Source organism: Oryctolagus cuniculus, chromosome 12 (assembly GCF_051225735.1).
Source record: "Oryctolagus cuniculus isolate XC-2025 breed Fujian yellow rabbit chromosome 12, ASM5122573v1, whole genome shotgun sequence".
Lineage (NCBI taxonomy): Eukaryota > Metazoa > Chordata > Mammalia > Lagomorpha > Leporidae > Oryctolagus > Oryctolagus cuniculus.
The window spans coordinates 107182867-107205328 of record NC_142878.1 but is presented as its reverse complement, the minus strand read 5'-3'; the positions used below and the strand labels follow the sequence as shown (position 1 = coordinate 107205328).

The window sequence follows — 22462 nt, the reverse complement described above, 5'->3', positions numbered from 1 at the left end:
GAAATGCCCAGTGCAAACCCAGGTTACAGGAGCAGAAATCAGGGCGAGCGTAAGGATGCTAACTGAAGTAACTCAGTAATCACATGGCGTGTGCCCTGGGAAAAGAGTGTGCATCTATCCCCAACAGGTATCAGCACTTCAGGGACACGAGGAGCAAGATGAGACTTCGGGAGATGGAGAGGGAGTGGTTAGAGACAGAGGTGTGAAAAAAGAGTGAACACGTGAGGCAAGGCAGCATTCCCCGGGCTGCAGGTGGGCGCAGCGAAGGCAGGGGCACTGGGTCCGCTCGTGAAGACCGTGTCCACAGGCTCCGCGGTGGAGACACCCGCGGTGACCTGCGGGGGACTGGTTTCTGCGGGGGTGGCTGGGCAGAACGCAGAGAGCGGCCAGCCAAGGGCCTGGAGACGTCCTCATTTAGAAATCATCAGAGGGCCGGCGCCGCGGCTCACTAGGCTAATCCTCCGCCTTGCGGCGCCGGCACACCGGGTTCTAGTCCCAGTCGGGGCGCCGGATTCTGTCCCGGTTACTCCTCTTCCAGGCCAGCTCTCTGCTGTGGCCAGGGAGTGCAGTGGAGGATGGCCCAGGTGCTTGGGCCCTGCACCCCATGGGAGACCAGGGGAAGCACCTGGCTCCTGCCATCGGATCAGCGCGGTGCACTGGCCGCGGCGGCCATTGGAGGGTGAACCAACGGCAAAGGAAGACCTTTCTCTCTGTCTCTCTCTCTCACTGTCCACTCTGCCTGTCAAAAAAAAAAAAAAAAAAAAAAAAAAGAAATAATCAGAGAAGGGCAGCTCGGACGGGCAGGTCTGAAAGGGAGAGAAAAGACGGAGTCTGGCGGGGTGAGAGGAAGACTCCGAGGCGGGCGAGGCTGGAAGCCGTTTCGGGGGCGGCTGTAGGAGGACCAGGCCCGGCTGTCTTCTACGAAGCCGTGGAAATTCCCGCGCGGCGGGCTGCCGTGGGGCGCAGCCGCAGGGCTGGGTGCACGGCCTGTCTGCCGCCGGAGGGCACGCTCCTCTCCTAGCTACGGTCCGCGCTGCCTCCGATTTTGTTCCAGTGACCCAAATACCCGTCAAGTACCGAATGCATTCCGCGTTCGCGCACTGTGCGAAGGCCCCGGTACCGAGGGACCCCATAACGCCGCGGCGGAGGCCAAGCGGCTTCCGCCCCTGCAATCTGGCGTCTGTGGCGATAACGCAGGCCGAGGGAGGAGCCCGCATTCAAGGGACAGGCCAGTGTGGCCCAAACCGGCCGTCGGAGGAGGGCAGCCGCTCCAGAGCCGCCGCGGGGCGCGCGCCGGGAGCCAGCCCCACGCCCCCACCTCCCGCCTCGGCGCCCCGGCGGCGCGAAACACGCTGCGCCTGCGCGCCGGCGGCCGGGGCCGCGGTCACGTGGCGCGTCCGGAGCCGCCCCGCCCCTCCGCGGCCGCCCCGCCCCGCCCCGCCCCTTTCCCGGCGGGACGCTCGGAGCCGCCCCGAACTACGCCGGGCGGCCGGGGGTGAGTGTCCGCGAGGGGCGCGCGTTGCGCAGATCCGGGCGGGCCCGGGCCGGGGCGCCGGCCGGGGAGAAGCGTTGCGGGGGCCGGGGGGACAAAATGGCGGCGGGGTGCGCCCTGCCACTGCCTCCCCTCACCTGGGCGTGCGGGACGGCGGCGGTGGGGTGGGAGGGAGACGGGGATCGTCGCTGGGGGAGGGGAGCCGCGGCCGCTCGCCCGCGCCCAGGGGTCCGCTCGGGAGCCTGAGGGGCGCGGTTGGGGCGCGTCTGGGCCTGCGTGGCGTGGGCGATGAGGGACCCCCGCGCACCCGCCGGGGCTGGGGTGGGTGGGCGCTGCCTGACCGCCCCTCAGGGGGCGGCCCCGGCCGAGGCTTCTGCAAGAGGGCGTCCGTGGGAGCCGCCGGCCCCTCCTTTGCCTTGACAGGTGATGGCCATCGTCCTCTTCTGAGTGCTCCAGCGGCCAGACTGCGCCCCGGGAAGCGGGGGCGGGAGTGGGCTCTCCATTGCAGCCCGGGAGGGTGCGGTTTGCCCGGGGCCTCGCACCTGGGCGCGCCTCCGGCCGGTCCCGCGCAGGGCACCTGGCGAGAATCGAGGACGGGCCCCAGGCAGGGCCGGGGTTGTTGGAAAGCGAGCAGAGACTTGCCCCCTTGGAGGTGCACCTGCTGCTGTCCGGTGGCTCCCGCTGAGATGGAGCCGCTTCCTGCTGCTTGTGGGTCGGATCTCTTCTCCGCCCCGTTGTTTTCCATGGAAATAAATAACTATTCCCCGAAGTCATCTCGCGGGATAGGCAGTAATTACTTGTATGTATCATAATTTGTTTCGTTTGGTTGAATTTTTCCTTATTCATCTGAGAGAGAAAGAAAGGAGGGAGAGTGCACTGTCTGGCACCTGCTGGATCCCGCCCCAGCTGCCTGGGGACTCACTCAGCCCAGATTTTCCCCATGGGTACCAGGGACCCAGTTACTTGAGCCGTCACCACCGGCTCCCAGGGTCTGCATTAGCAGAGAACCCCACCTGAAGCAGGCGTGGAGCCCAGGGACTCAGATACCGGATATGGGCGTCCTAACCCGGGGCTTAACCTCTAGGCCAAGTGCTTGCCCCTGTAATTTGTTTTCTGTACTGATTGATTTCATCAGCATCGCATTTTCATTGTCCTAAATAATCTGAGGTACAGGGGTGGGAAATGATCATTTTATGAATGTGCAAGCTGAGACTTGGATCACTGCTTTGTGGGTGGTAAATCTGAAATTCAGCTTTCTGCCCACTAGCTCAGTCTGGCCCAAGTTGGTGCTTTTTTTTTTTTTTTAAGATATTTATTTATTTGAGAGGCAGAGTTAGGTCAGAGACAGAAAGGTCTTCCATATACTGGTTCACTCCCCAGATGGCCACAATGGTCAGAGCTAAGCTAATTCAAAGCCAGGAAACAGGGGCTTCCTCCAGGTCTCCACGTGGGTGCAGGGGCCCAAGCATTTGGGCCATCCTCCACTGCCTTCCCAGGCCACAGCAGAGAGCTGGATCCGAAGAGGTGCAGCTGGGGTACAAACCAGTGCCCATATGGGATGCAGGGGTCGCAGGCAGAGGCTGAGCCCACAGCGCCGGCCCCCTAAATTGGTGCTTCTACCTCTCGTCTTTTTCCGTTGACTGTGACTTCCCCAAAATGTCTCAGGTGTAGGTTGATTTATGCCACATATTGAAATGATTTGAATAATATCCACTGGGGAATTAAAGATTTTAATCAGTCAATTTTTAGCATCATGGAGGAAGAAGTGTGATTTGATGAGTAGGACGGTTTGAATCCCAGTTCCGCCACTTGGCCTGTGCCCAATTTTTCTGAACCTTGGTTTTCTCTGTAGAAGAGAGATAATATTACCCACCTGATAGGTTTGTTGATAGCAGTGAATGACTCACAGCCGTCGGCAGACACTTGGTTCTTCTTTCTCCCTCTCCCTTGAGCTGTGTACAGACCTCCATGTGTCTTAGTCCAGTTGGGCCGCTACAAGGAAATGCTTTAGGTTGGGTGCAGACAATAGCAGTTTGTTTCTCACAGTCTGGAGTCTGGGAAGTCCAGGAACGTGATGCCAGCAGTCTGTTTGGAAAGGGCCTGCTTTCTGCTTCACAGATGGTGCTTTCTGGCCGTGTGCTTATGTCGTGGAATGGGGAGAGGGCTCTTTGGCCTCTCTTCCCCCAGCAAATATCAGAACTACCACTTCTGTGATGCCGCGTCAGAAGCAGGCCTAACGCATCCTGCATCTTCATGATGTGTGAGGGGCTGGTGTTCAGTGATTAAATTGTCTTTTGCGACATTGGCGTCCCATGTCGCAGGAGCGGTTGGGAGTCCTGCTGTTCTGCCTCCAATCCAGTTTTTTGTTTGTTTGTGTAAAGATTTACTTATTTATTTGAAAGAGTTATACAAAGAGAGGGAGGGAGGGAGGGAGGTAGGTCTTCCATCCGATGGTTCAATCCCCAGATTGCTGCAACAGCCGGAGCTGTGCTGATCCGAAGCCAGGAGCCAAGAACACACGGGTGCAGGGGCCCAAGGAGTTGGGCCATCTTCTGCTTTCCCAGGCCATAGCAGAGAGCTGGATCGGAAGTGGAACTGCCGGGCCTCAAACCGGCACCCATATGGGACGCCCGCGCTTCAGGCCAGGGCGTTAACCCACTGCGCCACAGCGCCGGCCCCTTCCAATCCAGTTTCTTAGTTATGCCACGCATGTGAAGGCCAAGGGTGGAGTCCCTGGCTCTAGGCTTTAGCCAAGGCCAGACCTGGCTGTTTGCAGCCATTTGGGGAGTGAGCCAGTGGAAGGAAGATATATTCTCTCTCTCTCTCTCTCTCTCTCTCTCTCTCCCTCTCTCCCTCTCTCCCTCCCTCCCTCCCTCTCTCCCCCCTCCCCCCCTCCTCCCCTTCCTCCCCCCCTCCTCCCCTTCCTCCCCTTCCTCCCCCCCTCCTCCCCTTCCTTCCCCCCCTCCTCCCCTTCCTCCCCTTCCTCCTCCCTCCCCTGTCTCCCTGTTTTCCTGTCTCCCTGTCTCCCTCTCTCTGCTTTCCCTCACCTGCAGGTGGTTTTGGGGATGTTGGTCGTTGGTGTTGCAGAGGCTGCAGTAATTTAGACTCGAGATGGTGATGGCTCAGACACAGCTGATTTGTGTTTTCTGGGTTTATTTAGGAGGCAGAATTGTTAAGACTTGGTATGTTATTTAGGGGTGTAGGCTAATCTGCAATCACGGAGTGCCCCCCCCAAAGAGATTAGCTTATACAAGATGGAAGTTACCTTTTTTTTTTTTTAAAAAAAAAGACTTATTTTTATTTATTTTGAGAGTCAGAGTTACAGAAAGATAGACACACACACACACACATACACAGTGCTTCCATCCACTGGTTTACTCCCCAGATGGCTTCAATGGCCAGGGCTGGGCCAGACCAAAGCCAGGAGCCTCTTCCAGGTCTCCCATGTGGATGCTGGGACCCAAACACTCAGGGCAACCTCTGCTTCCTTCCCAGGTGCACTGGCATGGAGCTGGATCAGAAGCAGAGCAGCTGGGACTCAAACTGGCGTCCTCGTGGGAAGCCAGCACTGCAGATGGTAGTTTAACCTTCTGTGCCACAACGCTGTGCCCCCTCCCCCAGTAGTGTTTTAATCACTGAGCCAAACACCTATCCCTGCATTAAGTTTTCTACCTTTTTTTTTTTTTTTTTAAGATATATTTATTTGAGAGGCAGAGAGAGAAGTCTTCCATGCTGTGGTTCACTCCCCAAATGGCTGCAAAGGCCAAAGCTGGGCTGATCCAAAGCCAGGAGCCAGGAGCTTCTTCCGGGTCTCCCAAGTGGGTGCAGGGGCCCAGGCCTTTGGGCCATCTTCTACTGCTTTCCCAGGCCACAGCAGAGAGCTGGATCAGAAGAGGAGCAGCAGGGCCTCAAACTGGCACCCATATGGGATGCTGGTGCTGCAGGTGGAGGCTTAGCCTACTGAGCCATAGCACTGGCCACTGTACATTTCTTGATTAACGTGGGATGCTTGCGCATGTTCATGAGGTGGTGTGTACTGATCAAGTCATGGCAGCTGGCATTTCCATCTCCTTGTTGCTTTATTTCTGGAGCATTTGAGCTCCTCACTTCTAGTTTTTATCCTAGCCACCAGATACCAGGAGACACTCTAGTTCTTTAGGTTATTGTGAACTCCAGGCACCCGACTGTTCTGTGGAGCAATAGGACGTCTGATGTGGCACCCACTGTCCAGCCTCTTTCTTTCCAGTGACCTCAGGACGAAGTCTCCTACATGCAAATGAACTTTCTTTGTAGGACAGAGAACACTTGTTGTGTTTGTGTATCTTGTTTATTGCACTTCCCATAATGTCCTCCACTTCCATCCATTTTGTTGCAAATGAGGATTTCCTTGTTTATGGCTAAATGCTGCTACATTGTGTATGTGTACTGGATTTTCTTTATCCATTCTAGATTGATTCTGTGTCAGGGCTGTTGTGAGTAATGTTGCAGTAAACATTGGCAGTGCAGGCATCTTTTTAATAATGCTGATTTCATGCCCTTTGGCTACTATATACACAGAAGAGGGGTGGCTAGATCATGGTAGGTACAGTTTAAGCTTTTTTTTTTTTAAAGATTTATTCATTTATTTGAAAGAGTTTATATAGAGAGGGAGAGAGAGAGAGATTATCTTCCATCTTCTGGTTCATTCCTCAGATGGTTGTGATGGCTGGAGCTGGGCCAGTCTGAAGCCAGTAGCCAGGAGCTACTTCTGGGACCCCTCTGTGGGGGCAGGGGCTGAAGGGCTTGGGTCATCTTCCTCTGCTTTCCTAGGCACATTAGTAGGGAGCTGGTTTGGAAGTGGAGCAGCTGGGTCTTGAACTGGCACCCATGTGGGATGCCACAATGCCATCCCCCCCGTTTTAGATTTTAGGGAAACTCCATACTGTCCTCCATATGGCTATACTACTGCCACTCCCACAGAGTGTGTAAGAGTTCCTTTTTCTCTATATTCTCTCCAGCATTTGTTATTTTTTTGATGTGTTCAGTGATCGCCTTTTTGTCTGAGGTGAGATGATGTCTCATTGTCCTTTGATTTTTCTGATGTCTAATGATACTTATCATTTTTTCAAGTATTTGTCAACCAGATGTGTTTCGTTTTTAGTGAAATGTCTGTTCAGATCATTTGCCCATTTTAATATTGGATTAAATAATTTTTGTTAACTCTTCTGAGTTCTTTATATATTCTGTTTTTTTTTTAAAGATTTATTTTTTATTTGAAAGTTATACACACACACACACACACACACAGACAGAGGGGTCTTCCATCTGATGGTTCACTCCCCAACTGGCTGCAACTACTGGAGCTGAGCTGATCCGAAGCCAGGAGCCAGGAGCTTCTTCCGGATCTCCTGCCTGAGTGCAGGGGCCCAAGGACTTGGGCCATCTTCTACTGCTCTCCCAGGCATAGCAGAGAGCTGGATAGGAAGTGGAGCAGCTGGGTCTCGAACAGGTGCCCATATGGGATGCTGGCGCTTCAGGCCTGGGCATTAACCCGTTGTGCCATAGCACTGACCCCTATATATATTCTGGATATCAATCTTTTATCAAGTGAATAGTTGGCAGATTTTTCTCCCATTCTTTCGGTTTTCTTCACTCTGTTGATTGTTTCTTTGCTGTGCAGAAGCTTCTTAATGTAATATAATCCCATTTCTCTTGTTTTTGTTGCCTGCGTTTTTGGGGTTTTAGCCAAAAAAAAAAATCATTGCTTATAACTGAAGTCTTAAGGTGTTTCTCTTACGTTTTCTTCTGCGGGTCTAATGTTCAGATGTTTGATGCGTGCTGAAGCTACTTTTGTGTGTGGTGACGTACAGGGTCAGCGCTCAGTCTGCTGCGCCTGGCTATCCAGGTTTCCCAGCACATTTGTTCAGGAGACTGCACTGTCTGTCCTTGGTGTCTTTGCAAGAATAATTAGCTCTAGATCCATGGTTTTATTTCTGAGTTCTCTTTTTTTTTTCATTTAAATGTTTATTTTTATTTTTTAATTAATTTTTTTTAGGTAATACAGATTTCATATGTACAACTTTGGGAATATAGTTATTCTTCTCACCATAGCCTCCCTCCTACCCCCCTCCCCGTACCATTCTCCATTAAGACTCATTTTCTTTTCATTTTTAAATAATATTGATTTATTTGAAAGACAGAGTTACGGAGAGAGAGGGAGGGAGAGAGGGAGGGAGGGGGGTCTTCTATCCACTGTTTCACTCCCCAAATGGCCACAGCAGCCAGAGCTGTGCCAATCCAAAGCCAGGAGCCAGGAGGTTCTTCCAGGTCTCCTTAGAGGAGCCAAGGACTTGGACCATTGGCTTTCCCAGGCCATAGCAGAGTTGGAGGGAAGTGGAGCAGCTGGGACTTGAACTGGCACGTACATGGGATGCCGGCACTGCAGACAGCGGCTTTACCTGTTACACCACAGTGCTGGCCCCAAGATTCATTTTCAACTTAACTTTATACCCAGAAGACCAACTCTATATGAAGTGAAGATTTCAAAAATTTACACACACACACACAGTTTGAGAACTAACTAGTTTTACAGTGAACTCTCATAATACAACTCATTGAGGACAGAAGTCCTGCATGGGGAGTTAGTATACAGTGACTCCTGTTGTTAATTTAATAATTAATACTCTTATGTATGATGTCAGTGACCACCTGAGGCTCTTGACATGAGCTGCCTAGCTATGGAAGCCTTTTGATCCACAAACTCTGTCAGTATTTAGACAAGGCCATAAGCAAAGTGGAAGTTGTCTTCTCCCTTCAGAGATGGCCACTTCTTTCCATTGGGATCTCACTCACAGAGATCCTTCATGTAGAATATTTTTGCTTGGGTGGCTTTCCATGCCTGAAATGCTTTAATGGACTTTTCAGCCAGTCCAGGAAGCCTTAAGGACTTATTCTGAGGTCAGAGTGTTACTTAAAGCAGTTGTCATTCTGTGAGTTTACTGTGTGGACTGCTTCCTGTGTTGGAACATTCTCTCCTTTTAATTCTATTATAATTATCCCACACTTGATCCTATTTATATGGTCACTTTAACACTTAAGATGGCATTTTTTACCATTCAGCTGAATGAGATTTGGGGTCCCATGAAAAATTTTTTAAAAGTTTAAATTTTAAAATTTTTAAAGAAAACTTTTATTTAATAAATATAAATTTCATAGGTACAGCTTTTGGAATATAGCAGTTCTTCCTCCTATACCCACCCTCCCACCCCACCTCCCATCCCACCTCCTACTCCTTCTCCCTTCCCATTTTTCATTAAGATTTATTTTTAATTATCTTTATGTACAGAAGACCAACTCTGTACTAATTAAAGATTTCAAGTTTGTACCCACACAGACACACAAAGTATAAAGTACTGTTTGAAGACAAGTTTTATCATTAATTCTCATAGTACAACTCATTAAGGACAGAGATCCTACATGGGAGCAAGTGCACAGTGACTCCTGTTGTTGATTTGACGATTGACACTCTTACTTATAATGTAAGTGATCACCCGAGGCTCTTGTTATGAGCTGCCAAGGCTGTGGAAGCCTTTTGAGTCTACACACTCTGTATTTAGACAGGGCCATAAGCACAACTTCTCTCTTCCCTTCAGAGAAAGGTGCCTCCTTCTTTGATGGCCCCTTCTTTCCGCCGAGATCTCACTCACAGAGATCTTTCATGTAGGCCATTTTTTTTTTTTGCCACAGTGTCTTAGCTTTCCATGCCTGAAATGCTCTCATGGGGTTTTTGCCAGATCTGAATGCCTCAAGGGCTGATTCTGAGTTCAGAGTGCTATTTAGGGCATTTTCCATGACAAAATTTTAAACTGTACCCTTAGAAGTAAATCCTTAGGAATGTATGCAGAACTATACAGCTTTACAGTTACAAACTTCCTTCTCTCTCTCTTGTTCCCACTCTTATTTCTTACTGAGATCCATTTTCAATTGACTTTATTACACATATGATTAACTCTATGTTAAGTAGTGAATTCAACAAATTGTATGAAGAGAAAAAAAATAAAACAAAAGACAGAACTGTTCCTTGACAGTCAAGACCAGGGCAACTCAGGCCGTCCCTTCTCAAGGTGTCAATTTCACTTCTGCAGATTCTGTTTTAGGTGTTGTATTGTTCTTGCAGATCAGGGAGAACATATGGTATTTGTCCCTTTGGGACTGGCTCGAATTCTCTGTTCTTTCTTTCTTTGCCAGGCAGAGACACTGGTGGGGGTGGAGAGAGAGAGAGAAGGACTTCCATTTGCTGGTTCACTCCCCAAACACCTGCAGTGGCCAGGGTTGGGTCTGGGCTGCAACCAGGAGCTGGAATGCAGTCTAGGTGTCTGACAGTTTTGTTTATCTTCTGAAAAAAATCCCCAACTTTTCATTTTCTTCAACTTAACTTTATTTTTGCTCTGATCTTTGTTATTTATCTCCTTCACTAATTTTGGGCTTGGTTTGTTCTTTTGTGGGTCTTTGAGACGTGTCATTTGCTTATTTATTTGAACTTTTTTTTATATGGGGGCTTATTATACATTTACATGTAGTATTTCTTTTGATGTATCACATAAGTTTTTATATGTTATGTGTCCATTCTCATCTATGCAAATAAATTTTTAAGTTTCCACTTTGATTTCCTCAGTGACCCATTATTTGTTCTGTAGCATTGTTCAGTCTCCAGGTATTTGTTTAAGTTCTGATTTCTTTTGTTGTTGATTTCTAGTTGTATTCCGTTGTGGTTGGTCACAAAAGATATATGATTTTAATTTTTAAAAAATTTGTTTAGGCTTATTTTGTGACATAAAATATAGTCTGTTCTAGAGAATATTCAGTATGCTGATGAAAAATTTGTCTTCTGCAGCTGTGGCATGGAATGTTCTGTGAATGTCTGAAGTCCATTGGATCTATAGCATACTTCAACTCATCATATTTCTTTGTTGATTTTTTAAAAAGATTTATTTATTTATTTGAAAGGCAGAGTTACAGAGAGACAGAGGCAGAGAGAGAGAGATCTTCCATCTGTTGGTTCACTCCCCAGATAGCCTCAACGGCCACAGCTGTGCTGATCCAAAGGCAGAAGCCAGGAACTTCTTCTGGGTCTCCAAATGGGTTAAGGGGCACAAGCACTTGGGCCATCTTCTACTGCTTTCCCAGGCCACAACAGAGAGCTGGATTGGAAGTGGGGCAGTCGGGACTTGAACTGGCACCCATAAGGGATGCTGGCACTGCGGGTGGTGGCTTTATCTGCTATGCCACAGCGCCGGCCCCCTGAGTAGTGGTCTCTTACATGGATATACTGTTACACTGTAGTTTGGTTGGTTGGTCTCCTGTTGATGGATGTTTGGGTTGTTCCCAGTTTTGAACTGTTACAGATAAAGCTATATAGGTCTTTGTGAGAAAAATGTGTTTTTATTTCTCTTGGGGAAATAGTTAGCTTTCGCTGTTATTCATGAGAATACTGATACTCAAAGAGGTTAGACAAGTAGCAAGTTGACGTGTCGTGGCTGCCCCCAGTGACTGTTCTTTCCACCCTGTCACACTTGGTGCAGCTGGGGTGGTGGGAGAATTCCTAACAGTAGGCCTCAGGAAGACAGCCTGTAAAGGCAACCTTGGAAACTTGGTTGGCTTTGAATATGTGGAGGATGAGAGGGACAAGGTGAGCAAAGATTCTGTGGCATGGGCTGCGTTCACTAGCCAACGCATCTCTATTGGCTTCCTGCTCCCGGCTGGGCACTGTTCTGTCTTCCAGGTCTGCGGGGGTAACAAGGCAAAGGAAGTCCTGGGGCTTGCGTTCTCGTCGGGGGAGACAGGCTGGCCGGTGGTGATCCCTACAGGTGCCGCACTGGAGGGGCGTGAGGATGGAAGGGTGGCAGGTCCTCCACCCGACTTCAGTAAGGTGTAACTGACAAGTACAAATTATTTGTGGTGTACAGCATGCTGTTTTGATACGCGTGTACACTGTAAAATGATTAAATTAGGTGTATTGGCATGTCAGTCTTTTTGTGTGATGGGAATATTTCAGATCTAATCTCTTAGCCATTTTGAAGTGTGCTGGGTGTTGCAATTAGCTGTAGTCACCACGCTGCGTAGTAGCTGGGCCTTAGCTCCTGACTGAAACTTTACACCATGTAACCAACGTGTCCTCATTTCTGCACCCCCCTGCTTCTGTGAGTTTGACTTTAGAGCCTACACAGAGTGAGATCATACAGTGTTTCTCTTTCTGGCTTATTTCCCTTAGCTCATGTCCTCCGGCTTCATCTGTTCTGTTAGGAGTGACGAGACTGAGCAGTTTCCTGGACACAGGAGTGTCCTTTATCCCATCATCGCCTGATGGACTCAGGCTGGTTCTGTATCTCGATTGTGAATCTGCAGCAGTGAGTGTGGGAGCACAGACAGCGCTGGGAGGCGCTCTTTGCATTTCTTTGGGTCCAGTAGCCACAAGCGGGGTTGCTGGGCCATAGGGTCATTCTGTTTTTAATGCTTCGAGGAACTGTCACACTGTTTGCCACAGTAGCTGTCCTAATGTGTGTTCCCACCAACAGTGTGCCAAACTCCGTTTTCTCTACATCCTCATGAACTCTTGTCTTCCGTCTTAGTTCAGCATGTGTGAGATAACTAACGAGACTGAGAATTTTGTCATATACCTGTCGGCCATTTGTGTGTTTTCCTTTGAGAAATGTCTATTTAGGTTGTTTGTCCATTTAAAAAAAAATTTTTTTTTTTTTAAAAGACATGTATTTGAAGGCAGGGTAGAACCATCTACTGGTTCACTCCCCATATGGTTGCAATGGCTATGGTCGGGCCAGGCTGAAGCCAGAAACCCAGAGCTTTATCTGGGTCTCCCACATGGGTGGCAGGGACCCAAGTACTTAGGCCATCTGCTACTACTATTCCAGGTGCGTTTGCAGGAAGCTAGCTCAGAAACAGAGCAGCTAGGACTCAAACCAGCACTCTGATATGGGATGCTGGTTTCTCAAGCAGTAGCTTAACCCACTGTGCCACAATAAGGCCTCAAGGTTTTTGTTTTCTTAATACTAAGTTTTAAGAATATTATTTGTCTTAGGGGCTGGTGCTGTGGCACAGCAGGTTAAAGCCCTGGCCTGAAGTGCCAGCATCCCATATGGGTGCTGGTTCTGGTCTCGGTTGCTCCTCCTCCGATCCAGCTCTCTGCAATGGCCTGGGAAAGCAGCAGAAGATGGCCCAAGTCATTGGGCCCCTGTACCCACGTGGGAGACCCGAAAGAAGCTCCTGGCTCCTGGCTCCTGGCTCCTGGCTCCTGGCTCCTGGCTCCTGGCTCCTGGCTCCAGATAGGCGCAGCTCTGGCTGTTGCGGCCATTTGGGGAGTGAACCAGCGGATGGAAGACTTCTCTCTCTGTCTCTACCTCTCTCTGTAACTCAAATAAATAAAATAAAATAGATACCTTTATAGATGTTTTCTCCCTTTCTGTATGTTGTCTCTTCATTCCATTGTTTCTTTGTTACGCACTTTCTTTTAAGTTTGATGCACTCTTTTATTATTATTATTTAAAAGATTTATTTATTTATTTGAAAGAGTTAAAGACAGAGGTAGAGAAAGAGGTCTTCCATCTGCTGGTTCACTCCTCAAATGGCTGCAGTGGCCAGAGCTGAGCTGATCCGAAGCCAGGAGCTTTTTCCAGGTCTCCCACCTGGGTGCAGGGGCCCAAGCACTTGGACCATCTTCCTTTGCTTTCCCAGACCATAGCAGAGAGCAGGATTGGAAGTAGAGCAGCTGGGACTCGAACTGGTGCCCATATGGGATGCTGGGACTGCAGGCCAGGACTTTAACCCGCTGCGCCACAGCGCCAGCCACAGGTTTTTTTTTTTTTTTAAAGATTCATTTATTTATTTGAGAGGTAGAGTGACAGGGAGAGACAGATCGATCTTCTGTCTTTGGTTCAATCCCCTGAATATGTCCAGCAGCCAGAGCCAGGAACTCCTTCCATCACCCCCCCAAGCCTTTGGCTATAATCTGCTTCCTCCCAGGTGCATCGGCAGGAAACTGGATCAGAAGTGTGGAGTATCGGGGATCCTCACTGGCACCCTCTGATACAAGATGTGGGCCCCCACCCCCGTGGCTGTCGAAGCATTGTTCACCTGTAGTGTCTTAAATATAAGATCACGCCATCTTAACACAGTTTTACTTCCTCCTCTCCAATTTGGATGCTTTAAAAATTTTTTTTTTCCTTTCTCAGAGACTAACTGCTCTGGCTTGGACTTCTAGTACCATATTGAGTAGAACTGGTGAGACTGGGCAGCTTCTGTCTGGTTCCCAGGCTTGGAGCAAAGCTTCTAGCATATGCCATTAGCTGTGGGGTTGTCATATATGACATTCATTCTGTTGAGGTACATCCGTTTTGTTCTTAATTTTGAGAGTTTTTATCACAAAAGGGTGTGGAGTTCGCCAAGTGCGTTTTTGCATTGATGCAGAAGACCGTATGATTTTTAGCCTTTGTTATGTTAATGTGGTGCGTCACAGATTTTGGTGTATGTATGCCGGACCATTCTGTGTCCCTGTTACAGATCCCGTGGTCGGGGTGTGTGGTCCTTTTTCCTAAGCTGTTGAATTTATTGGTGCCTGAGAAGTCTTGGGTTCAGTGATACTGCCTTGCAGTGTTCTTCTGTTGAGATGTTCATGGCCGGCTTTGGTATCAGGGTAATGTTGGTCTCATAAAATGATTTGGAAGTGTTTTCTCCTCTTCGGTTTTTGACTTTTTACATTTATTTGAGAGGGCTGGTGCTGTGGCATAGTAGGCCTCCGCCCGCCGCACCAGCATCCCATATAGGCATCGATTTGTGTCTCGGCTCTCCTCTCTGATGAAGCTCTGTGCTATGGCCTGGGAGAGTAGTGGAGAATGACCCAAGTGCTTGGGCTCCTGCACCCATGTGGGAGATCCAGAAGACACTTCTGGCTCTTGGCTTCAGATCGGCCCAATTCAGGCTGTTGCAGGTATTTGGGGAGTGAACCAGCACAAGAAAGACCTCTCTCTGTCTCTCCCTCTCTCTCTGTTTGTAACTCTACCTCTCAAATAAATAAATATTTAAAAAAAAATTTTATTTGAAAGGTAGAGTCAGGAGAGAGGGGGAGAGAGGGAGAGAGAGGGAGAGAGGGAGAGAGAGATCTTCCATCCGCTGATTGACTTCCCAAATGGCCGCAACAGCTAGGGCTGGGCCAGGCTCAAGCTAGTAGCCAGGAGCTTCATCCAGGTCTCCCAAGTGGGTGCAGGAGCTCAAGAACGTGGGCCATCTTTGCTGCTTTCCCAGGCGCATTAGCAGGGTGCTGGATCCAAAGTAGAGCAGCCAGGACTCGAAGTGGCACACACATGGGGTGCTGGCTTGCGGGCAGTGGTTTTACCCGCTGTGCCACAGTGCCGGCCCCCTCCGCTTCAGTTTTTGAGAAGAGTTGAGAAGGAGTGCGTTTATTCTTTCTTAAATGTTTGGTAGAATTCACGAGTTAAGCCGTCAGGTCCTGGGCTGTTCTTTGTTGGTTTTTTGATGACTGATTCAGTGTCAGTGTTACTGATCTAGCCAGATTTCACGTTCTTCATGGTTCAGTCTTGGTAGGTTGATGTTTCTAGGAATTTAGCTGTTTCTTGTAAGTAACTAAGTGTGTTGGTGCATGGTTGCTGTGCAGGTATCTGTTAGGTCCTGCTGTGGTTTGAATGTCACCACCAAAATGCGTGTTAGAAGTATGAAGAGTTGGAACCAAGTGGGACCTGTAAGAGGTTTTTAAGGCACGAGGGCTCTGGCGTGGATTAATGGATCTGTCGCGATCCGTTAATGAAGCCGGTGCGGTGCTGCCGTCCGCGCCCGTCGGGCCGTGTGATGCCCTGCACGTCGCTGGTGCTCTGGGAGCCCTCACCTGAACAGCTGCCACGTCTCGCACTCCCCGGCCTTCAGAACCATGAGTCAGATAAGCCTCTCCTCCTTATATGTGCCTTTTTACAGAAGTTTACTTATTTAATTTGTATTTATGTGAAAGGCAGGGTGACAGAGAGCGAGTGGGGGAGAAAGAGAGAGAAAGAGAGAGAGAAAGAGATATCTTCCATCTGCACATTCACCCCCCAAATGCCCACAGTAGCCCAGACTGGGCCAGGCTGAAGCTTGTGTGTGGCAGGGATCATGTACTTGAGCCGTCACGTGTACACGTTAGCAGGAAGCTGGATTGGAAGCAAAGGTGGGACTGACACCCAGACGCTGATCTGGCACGCAGGCATCCAGGCCATGGCTTAACCCACTGCACCACAATGCCTGCCCCTTTGCCTTGTAAACGACCCTGTCTCAGGCATGCTCTTACAGCTCAGAGAACAAGTGAAGACAGGCCCCTTGCCGAGGTGCGCTGTTTTCCGTGCGGATTTATCTGGGGATCTGTTCCTTGTTGGACGTCTCTGCCCCTGTTGTATTGTTGTTGCTTAGTACTTGCTGTGTGTACTTCGGTGCTCTGCTGTTGAGTGCCCATGTGTCCACAGGTGAAGGCTCTTGATGACTTCTGCATTGTGCCAGTTTTCGGCTTTCCATCTGTTTCGTGTGATGGAAGCATAGCCACTGTTGCTGTCTCTGGTTACCCTTTGGTGGTGTCCTTCCTCACCCCTGGACTTTGAGCTTATGTGTATCTTGAAACTAACAGGAGTATCCTCTAGGCAGGACAGTTGGGTCTTGGTTTTTTCTAATCTGTTCAGCCACTCTGTCTTTCGATTAGTGAATTTAATTAGTTTACCTTTAACATAATTATTGGTAGGCAGTGATTTACTGACACCCATTTTAATTGTCTTTGGGCCAGGCCAAAGCCAGGAGCCAGGAGGTTCTTCTGGGTCTCCCACATGGGTGCAAGGGCTCAAGGACTTGGGCCATCTTCCACTGCTTTCGCAGGAACATTATCAGGGAGCTGGATCAGAAGTGGAGCAGCTGAAACTCGAACCGGCACCCATATGGGATGCTGGCACTGCAGGCTGCAGCTTTAACCCGCTGTGCCACAGTGCCGGTCCCAGTTATAACCTATTTCAGAGCATATGAAAACTATGTTGTAACTTCTCTTTACCCCTCATTTTACATTATTCCTGCATAGTATCTCCTTTGTAAATTGTGTATCCTTTACCAAATGGTTGTACGTACAGTTGTTTTTAAAGCTTTTGTCTTTTAACTTTTACATTGGAGTTAAAAGTGATTTTTATTCCATTACAGTATTAGAGTATACTGAATTTGACCATATTCTTACCCTTCCGGTATTTTCATATATTCTTATTTTGTTAGCATCTTTTTGTTTCAGCTTGAAGAATTCCCTTTAGAGCTTCCACAGGTTTTGGGAAGGTTGCTTGGGAAGGCCTGGTTAAGCAGGTGCTGGCTGAGCAGAGATGGGATGAACCATGAAAAAACAGCAGCTTTCCTGCAATGCAGTTTATATACACTGTAGTTCATCCATTTAAAAATGGTCTTTGTACATTCTCAGAGCTGTGCAGCCGTCACCATAGAGAATTTTAGAACATTTCACCACCCTTCCCCACTCGCTTTTTTTTTTTTTTTTGAAACAATAAGCTAGCATTTGTTAAGGTCTTATGCCTCCTCCCTGGACTTAAATGGTCTGGGATGGAGTCAGGAAAGAGGGTAGAGGAGGCAGATAACAGAGCCCCAGGCTCCCAAGCTCACCACCTAGCAAAGGTCTTGGAATTCCCTGGGTGGGAGGCTGGCTGCCGAGAGGGAGCACTCCCGGGAGGTTCCGGGTTCTGGGCAGGGATTGAGTTGCTGTGGGTAGGGTAGGGAAGGTGAGGGGAGCGCACCACCGTACTTGTGGTTCCTGTGATCAGCTGTCGTCCCTTTGCATGTCCACCTCACCAATCCTGACCCAGCCAGGCCCCTAGCATCAAGTCCCAGTTCTCTTTCTGGTCCTCTCCCTTCACAAATCCACCTGCCCGCCTGCGAGCTCGGGTTCCTCCTCCGGCCACACTACACTCACTCACGCCCTCTTCACCCTGACATCACTCAAGAGGTGCTGTGCTGGGAAACGGGCCTCAAGACTCCTGTGGTAACTAAAGCCTTGGGAGGCTGTGGTGGCCTGGGTCCTACCTCCCCCGGGACCAAAGGCCCTAGGGCCTTTCTTAACCTGGAGGGACCTGGAGAAGGGAGCGGAGGGCTGAGCAACCAGTGATGATTGTCTTCCTGTGTGGTTTGACTGTCCTGGATCTCACTTATGGGCACTGCTGCGCCGTATGGTGTTCGTCACTGGCTTCTCTGGCTTCGCGTGGTGCGTTCACAGTCGTCCGTGCGGTGTCGTCCTCACACTGGTCCCCGCGAGGGGTAGCACTCCTTTGTCTGCGTACACCGTAGTGTCTATGATTGTAGACGCTGGGGTGGTCTCCACCTGCTGGCTGTTGCAGATAACGCTGCTGTGGCAGTTGGTAAGTGTTTGAGTAGACACTGTTGACATTCGCAGTGGTGCTTTTCACAGGAGCACATCTGTCTGACAGCGCGGGTGATGCAGGCGCCTTTCCGAGGAACAAGTTGGCTCTCTCACAGGGTCGGGCCATTGTTCCTGGCAGCTTCCTGCCCCAGGTGTTCCGTTTGCTCTGCTCTGGATTTGAGAAGTTTGGCCGTGTTATAAGTTAGGGCTTCCCTGAAAGTTAAGGTCTGTCCTGTGTAGAGCCTTGTGTAATTGGTAACATATTCTGCAAAAATCTCAGTTCATGACAGTTGTTAAGGGTATTTTCCTATTTTTCTTACTTAATTTGAGTCTGTTCTGTCAGAACAGCTTTTTTTTTTTTTTTTTTTTTTTTTTTGGACAGGCAGAGTGGACAGTGAGAGAGAGAGACAGAGAGAAAGGTCTTCCTTTGCCGTTGGTTCACCCTCCAATGGCCGCCGCGGCCGGCGCGCTGCGGCCGGCGCACCGCGCTGATCCGATGGCAGGAGCCAGGAGCCAGGTGCTTTTCCTGGTCTCCCATGGGGTGCAGGGCCCAAGCACCTGGGCCATCCTCCACTGCACTCCCTGGCCACAGCAGAGGGCTGGCCTGGAAGAGGGGCAACCGGGACAGAATCCGGCGCCCCGACCGGGACTAGAACCCGGTGTGCCGGCGCCGCTAGGCGGAGGATTAGCCTAGTGAGCCGCGGCGCTGGCCAGAACAGCTTTTAAAAGAAGAAATAGGGGTAGGTGTCTGGTGCAGCACTGCAGACGTGCGCTCCACATCAGAGTGCCGAAGTTCAATCCTGGCTCTACTTCTGAGCCCAGGTTCTTGTGCGGCCTGGGAGGCGGCCGGTGGTGCTCAGTACTTGGGTCCCTGCACCCACACGGAGACCCGTTTGTGTTCCAGCCTTCTGGCTGTAGCCTGGCCCAGGCCCGGCTGTTTCTGGCATTTGGAGAGTGAACCAGCAGATGAAATATCTTTGTTGTCTTTCGAGTAAACAAACATCTGAAAAACTGAAATAGAATAGAGAAAGAAATATTAACAATACATTTCACACAGTTGGGATAAATATTACTTCAAGATGGATAGGTAAATATTACTTCATATAGATATATAGATAAATAAAGATAAAGAATTGGAGAGAGAGTGTGTATGGATTGTAGGTTGAAGGGGGCTGGTGTTGTAGCGTAGTGGGTAAAGCTTCTGCCTGTGACACTGGCATCCCATACAGGCTTTGGTTCGAGCCCCAGCTGCTCCACTTCCCATCCAGCTCCCTGCTAATGCACCTGGGAAAGCAGTGGAAGACGGCTCAAGTACTCAGGTCTGCACCCGTGTGAGAGACCTGGAAGGAGCACCTGGCTGCTGGGTTCGGTCTGGCCCAGCCCTGGTTATTGTGATGTACACCACTGGATGGAAGATCGATCTCCCTCTCTGTAACTCTGCCTTTCAAATAAGTAAATAAGTGAATAAATAAATCTTTAAACCAAAGCTGAACCCTCCAGGTTGTCATTCCCTTTAGTATATTACTAATGTAGCTGACATAATTTCTCTCCCACTTTATATTTAGCTTTGGGAGAGTTTTGAGGTGTTGTTCAGTCTGGAGTATTTAAAGCCTGCTGTGTCGTATCCCTGTTGTCTAATAAGAAGCTTACAGGGATGAGACTTGTGTGTTTTTTATGCATCAGTGTGATTTTCTGATCGTGTGGTCACTAGCAGTGTGTGCTTTTTCTTGTAGGAGTTGCACCCCGTGGGTTTACGTGGTAAATGACTCTCGCAGAGAAGAGAACGGGAGAATGATGGTAAGTGTCAGGCCGCCTGAGGGCTAATCCTGCTCTAAGCCTGTCTCTTCCTTCCTGTCTTCTGTTCGCTTTTCCAGTGTAACACTGCTTTCACAGGCCCCGTGGAGTGCGCTGCTGCAAAGCTCGGTAAGAAAGTGAACAGCTGTGCGAGTCCCACTCAGCCCTGGAGTCTGGCAGCTGTCGCCCCCCCACCCCCCCAAGCCCAGGCCTGCCCCTGCCACTCGTGGGCCTGAGGCAGGAGTGCAGATGGAAGCAGCTCCTTGGATGACTTCCTAGTAAAAACATCCGCAGCAGCCGGTGCCAGGAGCTGAGTGCTTCCTGCCCAGGGCAGCCTGCTCCTAGAGGAGCCCTGCTCTCCCCGGGGCCAGGGTGCAAGGTGGGCCGGGCTGGTTCCTGAATCTGATGGTGCAGGCAAACAGGTGTCTGTGCCCCACGCTTCACTCCTTCCTTCCTTCCTTTCTTTCAAGATTTATTTATTTATCTGAAAGGCAGAGAGAGAGAGAGAGAGAGAGGTCTTCTATCCGCTGGTTACTCCCCAAATGGCTGCAACAGCCGGAGCTGAGCTGATGTGAAGGAGCCAGAAGCCAAGGACTTGGGCCATTTTCCACTGCCTTCCCAGGCCATCAGCAGAGAGCTGGATAGGAAGAGAAGCAGCCGGGACTCTAACCAGCACCCATATAGGATGCTGGTGCTGCAAGCAGAGGCTTAGCCCACTGTGCCACAGCACCGGTCCCTGTTTTAATTTTCTGAGGAATAGCATTGAGAAGCTTTGCCCACAGCGGTTGTACCATTTTACAGTGGTGCCCAGGGGTTGCAGTTTATCCACTCCTTACTAGTATTTTTATTTTGTTTTTGTTTTTGTTTTAAATTATTAATTTGAGAGGCAGAGTTACAGAGAGAGACACATAGAGATATAGATAGAGAGAGAGAGGGAGGGAGAAAGACAGAGAGAGAGAGATCTTCTATCTTCTGGTTCATTCCCCAAATGTCTGCAAAGGCCAGGGCTGGGCTGGGCCAAGCTGGGGAGGGGCTAAGCCAGGAGCCAGAAGCTCCATCAGAATGTCCCCTGTGGGTGGCAGGGGTCCAAGCACTTGGGCCATTTCTGCTACTTTCCCAGGTGCATTAGCAGGGAGCTGGATCGGAAGTTGAGTAGCTAGGACATGAACTAGCGCCGGTATGGATACTGGTGTGGCAGATGGCAGCTTTACCTGCTTTACCTGCTGTGCTACAACACTGCCACCTATTTTCTGGTTTTTAGTTTTATTTATTTATTTTTGAAGAGTTATATATATAGAGGCAGAGTGAGAGATATCTTCCATCCACTGGTTCACTTTCCAAGTGCCACAGCTGCTGGAGGTGGGCCAGGCTGAAGCCAGGAGCTAGGAACTCCACTGGTGTCTCCCATGTGGGTGGCAGAGACTCAAGTCCTTGCCTCCCAGGTGCATTAGCAGGGAGCTGGATCAGAAGCAAACGAACAGGAACTCCAGCTATCACTCCCGTATGGGATGTGGGTGTCGTAAGTGGTGGCTTAACCTGCTGTGACACATGCCTGCCCCATAGTTTTCATTTTTTTTGATAGTAACAATCCCAATGGGTATTAGGTTCAATTGCTTTTATTAATTTTTGATTTATTATTTTCAGTAAGAAGCATCTATCTGTTTCTCTTCCTTGAACTGATGGAACGCATTTTTTCATGTAGCAATGTCTCTTACAGCAAAAAGCTCTCGATTCCATTCTGTAGCTGCGTGGCGTTTACTGTTGATCTCTGTCTCCCTCCCGCCCTTGTTTCCACAGAGAGAGAGAGAGAGAGAGAGAGAGAGAGAGAGAGAGAAATAGACACACATACACAGAAGGGGCTTGTAGCAGCCTGGAGCTGGGGGCCCAAGCGAGGAGCCTGGAACCCAACGCAGGTCTCCACATGGTGGCAGGGCCCAGCTACTCCAGCCGTTAGCTGCTGTCTCTTGGGGTGTGCGTTAGTAGGAAACTGGAATTGAGAGCAGAGCCAGGTCTTGGACCCAGGCACTCAGATAAGGGAGTGGGCTTCCCAACGGACGTCTTCAGTGCTACACCGAACAACCGTCTGCTTGTGTCTTTTTGATCTGCCCCTGTTATTCTTGGAGCGTTTCTGTGCTTTGTCCTGTAACAGGCTGCACCAGGTTCATCTGGTACTTGTCCTCCCTTGTTTTTCTTACCTTAATACCCAGGCCCTTCAGTCCAGTGTCCAGTGGAAGTGATGATGGTAGACATCTTTGTCTCTTTCAATATTGTGGTGCTTACTAAGAATCTTCGTTATGGGTGGCATTGACCTAATCACACGCTTGCTTTTTCGTCTGAGATGAACCCAAGCTGTTCCTCTTTATTCTGCTAAAATGATGAATTACATTCATTAATTTGAAAATGTTAAGCCAGCCTTGCATTCTTGAAGCAAACTCAGGTTGGTTGTCATGTCTTACCTGGATTCAGTTAGCAAGTGTGTATGTGCACATGCGTGTATGTGTGTAACATACACATGTAACTGTGATTTTTATATCTTTACTCTTTTTTTTTTTTTTTTTTGACAGGCAGAGTGGATAGTGAGAGAGAGAGACAGAGAGAAAGGTCTTCCTTTTGCCGTTGGTTCACCCTCCAATGGCCGCCGCGGCCGGCGCGCTGCGGCCGGCGCACCGCGCTGATCCGATGGCAGGAGCCAGGAGCCAGGTGCTTTTCCTGGTCTCCCCATGGGGTGCAGGGCCCAAGCACCTGGGCCATCC

General features: G+C 49.6%; 1 protein-coding gene across 9 annotated transcripts in view; it reads left to right on the top strand.

Annotated features, from left to right (window-relative positions):
* Window positions 1–1394: 1394 nt before the first annotated feature.
* Window positions 1395–22462, top strand: part of SCAPER (S-phase cyclin A associated protein in the ER) — a 439476-nt gene continuing 418408 nt past the window's right edge. For 2 of the 9 annotated variants that reach the window (XM_089310827.1, XM_051834593.2), the window contains exons 1-3: window positions 11252–11399; window positions 11742–11877; window positions 19649–19712. In XM_089310827.1, coding sequence (XP_089166953.1) covers window positions 11834–11877; window positions 19649–19712 — 108 coding nt within the window. In that variant the 5' untranslated portion in view covers window positions 11252–11399; window positions 11742–11833. Of the gene's footprint in view, window positions 1496–1892; window positions 1916–4987; window positions 5070–11251; window positions 11400–11741; window positions 11878–19648; window positions 19713–22462 lie in introns of those variants that run through there. The other 7 variants (XM_070054635.2, XM_051834595.3, XM_051834596.3 and 4 more) reach the window with 6 other exon arrangements.